We start from the raw sequence: 8848 nt of genomic DNA, 5'->3' as shown, positions 1-8848 counted from the left end.
TAATCATCAGGTCTGAGGATAATTCTAACTGCACAGTGGCGGAGCTCCGCTTGAGGCGCTGTAGGAGCTTCCGGATTTTGATTCAGGCGCCGAGTAAGAGCACCTACCGTAGGACCCCATACCCACGTGTGTGTCTGTGTGTGCGTCTGTAGAGGGAGAGAGAGATGGCGGATCTTCAGATGAAGCTTCTTCGGAAGAAAATACAGAAAAGGAACCAAAAGAACAAAGAGCGCAAACTGCGGCAGAAGCAGCTGGAAGGAGAGGAGGAGGGTAAGTGAGGGGTTTAGTTTGTAGCGATGGACTGGGCCTGGTTTCCAGGTGTGGAATATTGTCGGGGTGTGCACGCGCGTGTGGGGTTCAGGATTCTACACTTTTTACATTGTTATCGTTTATAGAGTTAATCCTTTAATAGGAGAATACAATGCTGATAATGTGTATTTTATTGGTAGAGAAGGTAAACACGGCACGTTGGATTTGAAATAGGGAAAACCTCTGTCTTACATTCAGCAGCTACCACTGAAAACTTGGTCAACAAACAAAACCATTTAACCGAATAAAACGGACACATTCAGTAGGCCATAGACATTCAATATTTTACCTACTGCAGTGGCATTCACTTTTCATTATGTCACTGATTATTGCAGTTCATGATTATGTAAAATATGTATTTGAAAAATGCCATTGTGGTATATGTTAGTACTTTATTGGCAGTTAGTGTAGGTTTAATGTTAAACAATGAAGCACTGTTATCTTCCCTGAAACAAATAAAAATACATAAATGTATGCTCCATACAGTAGGCCCCCCAGTTGGGGGGTGGTCATTTTAAATATCGTTTTTTATTCTAAATCCAGGCCACTAGGTGTCAGCAAATTGTCTGGTTCATTGCATGTAGAAGCAGCTCTGGTGAAAATGATTTTGTAAATTGATTTCAGGACAGATTACAGCTCCTTTAACTATTCCGTATGAAGACATCTGTACAAAACTAACATATTTAGCACTTATAATGCAGTTGACAGTTATATAATAAAATATACCTGAAATCTCTCAGTGGTGCAGCAGGGAGTGTCGCAGGCACACAGCTCCAGGGACCTGGAGGTTGTGGGTTCAAGTCCCGCTCCGGATGACTGTCTTTGAGGAGTGTGGTGTGTTCTCCCTGTGTCTGTGTGGGTTTCCTCCGGGTGACTGTCTGTGAGGAGTGTGGTGTGTTCTCCCTGTGTCTGTGTGGGTTTCCTCCGGGTGACTGTCTGTGAGGAGTGTGGTGTGTTCTCCCTGTGTCTGTGTGGGTTTCCTCCCATGCTCCAAAAACACACGTTGGTAGGTGGATTGGTGACTCAAAGTGTCCGTAGGTGTGAGTGAATGTGAGTGTGTGTTGCCCTGTGAAGGACTGGCGCCCCCTCCAGGGTGTGTTCCTGCCTTGCGCTCAATGATTCCAGGTAGGCACTGGACCCACCATGACCCTGAACTGGATAAGGGTTACAGATAATGAATGAATGAATGAATAATATCAGTTGGTGGTACATTCACTGCTCCGTCCCCCTGTCCCCTGAATTTGTCTGGATACAGTAGCCTAAACACAACGACAGTTATGTCATAAAATCTCCAGGCACTGATAGTAATTTTTATTTTGCCTCTAGAAGGGGAACCGGTTGGTGACACAGTGATTCGGTGGAACACTCTTAATTTGGATAAGGATAGGAAAGCATTTTTACCAGATTGATGTGTGGTGCTGCTACTTAAGCACAAAGTCTCTATGGCCCCTGACAGGCTGGTATACTGGTATAATGCGTCTATATCCAGTGCATTTGATGGTTTGATGATTTTGAATGCTAATATAACACAAGTACCTGACCTGACTAATGCTCTTGTGGCCAAATGTAGTAAAATAATCACAGCAATATCGCAACAGTCCTCTTTCAGAAGAAACCTTTAAGTGAGGGCATAGTGTAGCTCAGTGAAATGCTTGGAATGATGCTTCTTAAATTGGACATACGTTCATTTTCATATTGAATAAACTTGTTTAGGTTAATTTTGTTTCGTAGTAAACTTTGGAATAAAAGGGGAGAAGACAGACTGTTTATTTGTTGTTGTTCAAGTTTTTTTAACTCTCGTTTTACTTGGTCTCTTAGAGCTTAATATCCAGGAAGAAGTCTGTGAAGAAGCAAGTGAAGAGACCACAGCTCCAAACACACAGCGTGACGAACCCCAGATAGTTCAGAAGAGTATATCCAAAGAGGAGGACCCTGATCCAGAGAACAGCAGCAAGAAGAAGAAAAAAAAGAAGAAAAGGAAACTAGAAGATGCTGAAGATTCCACCAACACAAGTGAGCTCTTAATATTGCCTCTTATTATAGTCTGTTTGTATGATATGTGGCTGAAGCCTTGGGACTACTTTTATATATTGAGAATGCCTGCTCATTCAGAAGTATTAGAGGATCGAGCTGGGCGATATGGACCCAAAATAATATCTCTATATTTTTTAGCTGAGTAGCGATATACAATATATATCTTGATATTTTTTCAAATATGGCTCACAAGTGCGACCTGGCCATATGTCTGTTGTCAAGGCAAAAATGTTTTACTCTTGTGAGCCTGTCGGAAAGGGTCTGTTGGACTTAAATGTTCATGTTAGGCATCGCTTCTCATGCAAAGAAATTGCGACTGGACAGTTGGTATCGTGGGTCAGGAGTTTCAATCAGCCTTTTGGAACCTATTTGCTCTACTGTTGAGATTGGGATCATACCCTTTTGCTATGTAGTGAACTACCGCTTTAGTAACACCACACCACTTCGTACTTTTCGTAAGGCACGGCGTTAGCTAATGAAGCTTGCAGTGCTGTCTGAACTGGTTTAGGGGAACTGTACTGGGACGTGAACGCTTCAGAACAGTGGCAGCAGCAACTCTGAGGTTAACAGCTTCATTCAGAAGTTTGTTCTGCTGTTGTAAGAGGTGAAACAGGCTGGAAGTACCCCAAGCATTTTGATACTACCTCCTTTCGGCATTCCCTGTTATTTCTGCTACTCATCTGACCGGTCAAACCCGAACCATTTACATATAACTGACCTGCTGTTCTTTTTCACACTCTCTCTGTGTTACTCAGAGAGAGAGAGAGAGAGAGAGAGAGAGAGAGAGAGAGAGAGAGAGAGAGAGAGAGAGAGAGAGAGAGAGAGAGAGAGAGAGAGAGAGAAGGAACATGAGAACATGAGAACATGGGTGAGGGGTTGTGAGCAGAGTGCAAAATGGCCCTATACAAGATTTAGATTTTTACAAACTTAAAATATTGATATAAGCAATATAGCCTCACTCCATATCTCGATATATTTTAATATATCGCCCAGCCCTATTAGAGGAATTATAATATTTTTAGTTAGTGGTGTTAGTATTGGTGCTCATTGGCGTTCTGTTTTTTTATGTATTTCTAGATGGAAAGAAAGCAAAACAGCAGAATGATGAGGATGATGGCGATGTTGGAGATGAGCAAGACAGTGGTATGAGAGAGGAGGCAAGTGAAAATGGAGTGGATGAACAGGAAGATGATAAGAAAGATGGTGAGGATGATGAAGAGGAGGAAGATGACGGACCGGCTCTTCCATCTGGACTGACAGGTGAGTAGGAATGTAGTAGAAAATGAATGTGGATGATTTTCTCTTTTGTTTTATCTAAGCATGTGTGTAGCCTTTTGTAATATGAGCTTTGTGTCTAAGCTTCTGTTTTTTTAATGCACATCTCTGTGTGGCATGTTTGGGATCTAATGTATATTTATTGGCTTTTACTGACGTCTCTGCTGTTTCTATCAGGAGCTTTCGAGGACCGTTCCTTCGCGTCACTCGCAGAGCTTGTGAGCGAGAGTACACTGAAGGGTGTTCAGGAGATGGGCTTTGAGCTCATGACTGAGATCCAGCACAAAAGCATACGCCCCCTACTGGAGGGGAGGTAAGACATCATTAGAACACACGTTCTTTTTTTGTGTGGGTCTCTTCAGGGGTTAAATATGATGAATGAATGAGGTTTCTATTTATTTCTCTACAGGGATGTGCTGGCAGCTGCTAGAACAGGCAGTGGAAAAACGTTAGCCTTTCTCATTCCTTCCATAGAGCTTATTTACAAACTCAGATTCATGCCCCGGAACGGTGAGTCCATACACACTGATTTAGGACTAGTGTTTTTGTCTGTGACACTGGTAACTAATGGAATAGACAGATAATTAAATCACTGAGTGTGTTTTTATCTGTCATTTACATAATTAATTTTTCTCACAGGTACTGGAGTGATCATTCTATCCCCTACACGTGAGCTGGCCATGCAAACGTATGGAGTTCTGAAGGAGCTCATGACTCATCATGTACATACATATGGCCTTATTATGGGTGGCAGTAACCGCTCAGCTGAAGCACAGAAACTTGGTAATGGAGTGAATATCTTGGTGGCCACACCTGGAAGGCTGCTTGATCATCTGCAGGTTAGAGCACGCACATAACACACATCTTACACAGTTACATCAGAATATTATGACCATCACCTTGTTTCTCCATTATCTCAGCTCCACTGACCCTACAAGAGCACTCGCTAATTCTACAATTCCAGCAGCAGTGCTGTGTCTGATCCACTCATACCATCACAACACACACTAAAACATCTGACACAATCATAGCTGCTCTGTGGTGGCTCTGGTGGAAAGGGGACAAACCAAGAATGCAACACAACAGAAGGACTACAGTCTTTATTTGTAGAACTACAAAGTGCTCCTGTAATTTTTGTGGAGCTGAAAGAATGGACATTTCACTGTAGAAACAAGGTCATAATATTAGGATTATTATTTTTATTTTATTATGTTTTATGTGAATTTAAGTACATGGGGGGCGGCACGGTGGTGCAGCAGGTAGTGTCGCAGTCACACAGCTCCAGGGACCTGGAGGTTGTGGGTTCAAGTCCCGCTCCGGGTGACTGTCTTTGAGGAGTGTGATGTGTTCTCCCCGTGTCTGTGTGGGTTTCCTCCAGGTTTCCTCCCATGCTCCAAAAACACACGTTGGTAGGTGGATTGGCGACTCAAAAGTGTCCGTAGGTGTGTGTGTGTGTTGCCCTGTGAAGGACTGGCGCCCCCTCCAGGGTGTATTCCCGCCTTGCGCCCAATGATTCCAGGTAGGCTCTGGACCCACCGCGACCCTGAATTGGATAAGCGCTTACAGATAATGAATGAATGAAAGTACATGGGTCAGGTTTGCATTTATATGTTAGCACAATTTATTTACCCACCTAATTCTAATTTAATGTACAATTAGTCTTAGTTGTCAGAAATATTCTCATTGTGCTCTGACCCTCCAGGAACGAGCCGGACACATCTGACATATTAAATTTGCCCATTTCTTTCTTTGTTCTGGATAGAACACATCTGGTTTCATGTATAAGAACCTGCAGTGTCTGATCATTGATGAAGCAGACAGGATTCTCGAGGTTGGCTTTGAGGAAGAACTTAAACAGATCATCAAACTGCTGCCAAGTAAGTCGACTATCCTTTTATTCATTAACACAGACTATGATGGCGTTTTCTCTCGGTGCTAAGTTTACAGGTTGCTGTATATCTTTGTCTTTGCAGAAAAGAGGCAGACTATGCTGTTCTCAGCCACTCAGACCAGGAAGGTAGAGGATCTAGCGCGGATCTCTTTGAAAAAAGAACCTCTGTACGTGGGGGTGGATGACAACAAAGAAACTGCGACAGTGGACGGACTGGAACAGGGTTATGTGGTGTGCCCGTCTGAGAAGCGTTTCCTGCTGCTCTTCACATTCCTAAAGAAGAACCGCAAGAAGAAGCTGATGGTGTTCTTCTCTTCTTGCATGTCGGTGAAATTTCACTATGAGCTGCTCAATTACATCGACCTGCCTGTCATGGCCATACACGTGAGTCCCCCTGCAAAACTCTCACATAGACTTTGCATATCCCACACAAACACAATGACTACTAAATAAAATAATGACAAATTTGCTGCCATTACATCCTGCTTCACGATGATCCAGAAGAAATTATCTTAGCTTTGTTTTGTGGTTTATCAAGGCCACAACCAATCAAAACATCTTTCTTGCTAGGCTGCCTCACCAAGGTCTGTTTGTAAGGTGCATCTTATGATTGGTGCGCAGAGCCATATCTCTCTGTAGATTAATGTCTAATTAATCTAATGTGCACTTATGGCTTTTCAGGGCAAGCAGAAGCAGACAAAGAGAACCACCACTTTTTTCCAGTTCTGTAATGCAGACTCCGGCATCCTGCTCTGCACTGATGTTGCTGCCAGAGGGCTTGACATTCCTGAGGTGGACTGGATTGTCCAGTATGACCCACCCGATGACCCAAAGGTACTGCAGGAATAAATGGATGGACTTTTGTGCAGGCATTTATAGTTTTTATAGGTTATCTGTTAATTTGTAAGATCATCTAAAAAGTCATTTTTCTTATTTCAGGAATATATCCACCGCGTGGGCAGAACTGCTCGAGGTATAAATGGCAAGGGTCATGCACTTCTCATCCTCAGACCTGAAGAGCTTGGCTTCCTACGTTTTCTCAAACAGGCCAAGGTAGCGCTGAACCCAAGTTACTGCACCTTTTTGCAGTTATTATTAGGCAATTTAAACAAATCAAACCAATAATTGTCTCTAACAGCTGGCATATTTATCTATTTTTATATGCATCTTATTTCTTCAAGGTCCCATTGAGTGAATTTGATTTCTCTTGGAGCAAGATCTCAGATATTCAGTCACAGGTGAGGTTTAGATGCCTCATGCTTAAAAAAAAAAGTAATAAAAGAATCTAACATTGTCTTTGTGCTGAAAAGCAGTGACTAAATACTGATTACTTTTATATTGCTCTCTTGTGTCTCAGCTGGAGAAACTGATTGAGAAGAACTACTACCTTCATAAATCATCTCAGGAGGCTTACAAGTCCTATGTGAGAGCGTATGACTCTCACTCCCTCAAACAGATCTACAATGTACAGACGCTGAATCTCCAGCAGGTGGCTCTCTCCTTTGGCTTCAAAGTACCACCCTACGTTGACCTCAGTATCCTTTCAGTATTGTGTTTGGTGAATGTGTGACTGCATTTTCCATCGCTACTACTTTATCCATGTTTCATACTTCAAGAAAGCTTTTGATTTTGAAGTTTTAAATATTGCATATGGCTTAAGTGTACAATGGAACCTCTACTAACGAACTTTCCAAGATATGAACCAAGCATTTGAATATTTGAATATCCACCAACAAACCATGTCTCTAGAAACGAACCAGAGTCTCCTCCGAGCCTCCGCCTGGAAATGGCCACTGACCCCAATAGGCGAGTCTCCCAGCGCCCAGACTTGAGTGAGCTTTTAAGATTAGCAAATTGTAGCTTTAGCAATTTAGCATTAGTGTAAATAGCAGACATCGAAATTTGTGCTAAGTTAAGCCGTATCTACGCTTCGTCTCCCCACATTCACCGCCTACTCTCCGTTATTCCACCCACCCCCCACCTCCCGTCATACAGCCAGTGCCTGTGTTACTCCTCCAGCCAGTCGTCACGTCTTCAAGGTAGCGATGTGTAACCACTTAAAACTTTTATTTCTTTGTTATTACTGTTACCACTGTATTTCTTTTTTATTTTTAGTAACGCTACATGTATTTTTTTTACTAATTTGAGAGTGTTGTAAACATATATCAGTGCAAAACGGGTGACTTTCGGGGTGGGGGCTGGAACACATTAATTGGTTTTCCATTATTTTAAATGGGGAAAACTGACTCAAGAAACGAACTTTTCCACTTACGAACCGGGTCACGGAACGAATCTAGTTCGTAGGTAGAGGTTCCACTGTATTTGGTTTTATCCTAAAACGTGCTACAGTCTGTCTGCAGGCCAGTTATTTGATCTCTTGTATACTATTGACGTAAATTATTAGTGCAATTGGATTGTATCTTGGTTTCCTCGGTAGAACACAGACGTGGTCTAACGTTGCCTTGTTCCATGCAGTTGAATTGATGTCATTGCCATTCTGTGATATCTTGCTTCTAACTTTACTAAGACCTTTCTCTTATGAGAGACGCTGACAGGACATAAAACTTCAGATAGCACATCTGTGTTCCCGTGATCAATTCAAGGCTTCTCGTCTTGGGAGAGAGTACTGAAATACTCTCCCAGTTTAATCAGTGATCGGTTTTAAAGGGAGTTTGTTTCTGAAATGTCTTATGTATGATGTTCCTTAACCTGTATTCTCCCAGATGTGCACAGCAATAAAGGTGTGAAAGTGCAGAAGAGAGGAGGAGGTGGTGGTTTTGGGTACCAGAAATCCAAAAACGTACAAAAATCCAAGATCTTCAAGCATGTCAATAAGGGCAAAGGAGACCGTAGACAGTTCTCCCGCTGAGTCTGCCATCCATGCTTTACAAATAGAGATGCTCAGCTCCAATACAGGCAGCCTAAAGCCATGCACAGTTTGGTGATCTTCTAAGAACTGGAGTTGGGCTTCCCTAATTTAGGATCATTTTTCTACTTTAATTTTTCTTTCCTGATTAATTCAAGATCTATGAGAAGAGTCCAGTTTCCGTAATGTGGCTATTGTGCAAACGTTTAAGAATTGAGATAAACTCGTGTGTAGTAAGAGTGAAATTTTGGCTCTTTATTCCATGATCTATGATGGCAAAATCCTAATACTTTGTTCTTATGGAACCCATATAAACTGTACATTAAGGCATTTTTTTCTGTCTTCTTTATAACTGATTGTTGTATTAAAGTAATATTCAGGAACCCTTATACAACTTAAAGACTCCATGCTGCTTTTCCAGTGACCCGTTTTTGAAGCACAGTAGCTGTCCAGAGGTTATGGGGTGAGGTTTC

General features: G+C 42.2%; 1 protein-coding gene across 1 annotated transcript; it reads left to right on the top strand.

Moving 5' to 3' along the window:
* Nucleotides 1-51: 51 nt before the first annotated feature.
* On the top strand, nucleotides 52-8791 carry ddx18 (DEAD (Asp-Glu-Ala-Asp) box polypeptide 18). The gene is made up of 13 exons (XM_066659387.1): nucleotides 52-270; nucleotides 2128-2322; nucleotides 3421-3603; nucleotides 3796-3931; nucleotides 4028-4128; nucleotides 4258-4457; nucleotides 5381-5495; nucleotides 5592-5893; nucleotides 6191-6343; nucleotides 6449-6562; nucleotides 6691-6747; nucleotides 6867-7044; nucleotides 8233-8791. The coding sequence occupies exons 1-13, from the start codon at nucleotides 165-167 to the stop codon at nucleotides 8376-8378; spliced, it is 1986 nt and encodes a 661-aa protein (XP_066515484.1). The 5' UTR covers nucleotides 52-164; the 3' UTR covers nucleotides 8379-8791.
* Nucleotides 8792-8848: the final 57 nt, after the last annotated feature.

This window comes from Hoplias malabaricus, unplaced genomic scaffold (assembly GCF_029633855.1).
Source record: "Hoplias malabaricus isolate fHopMal1 unplaced genomic scaffold, fHopMal1.hap1 scaffold_215, whole genome shotgun sequence".
Lineage (NCBI taxonomy): Eukaryota > Metazoa > Chordata > Actinopteri > Characiformes > Erythrinidae > Hoplias > Hoplias malabaricus.
Note: the sequence above shows the minus strand (reverse complement) of the source record. Positions and strands in the feature narration are given on the sequence as shown.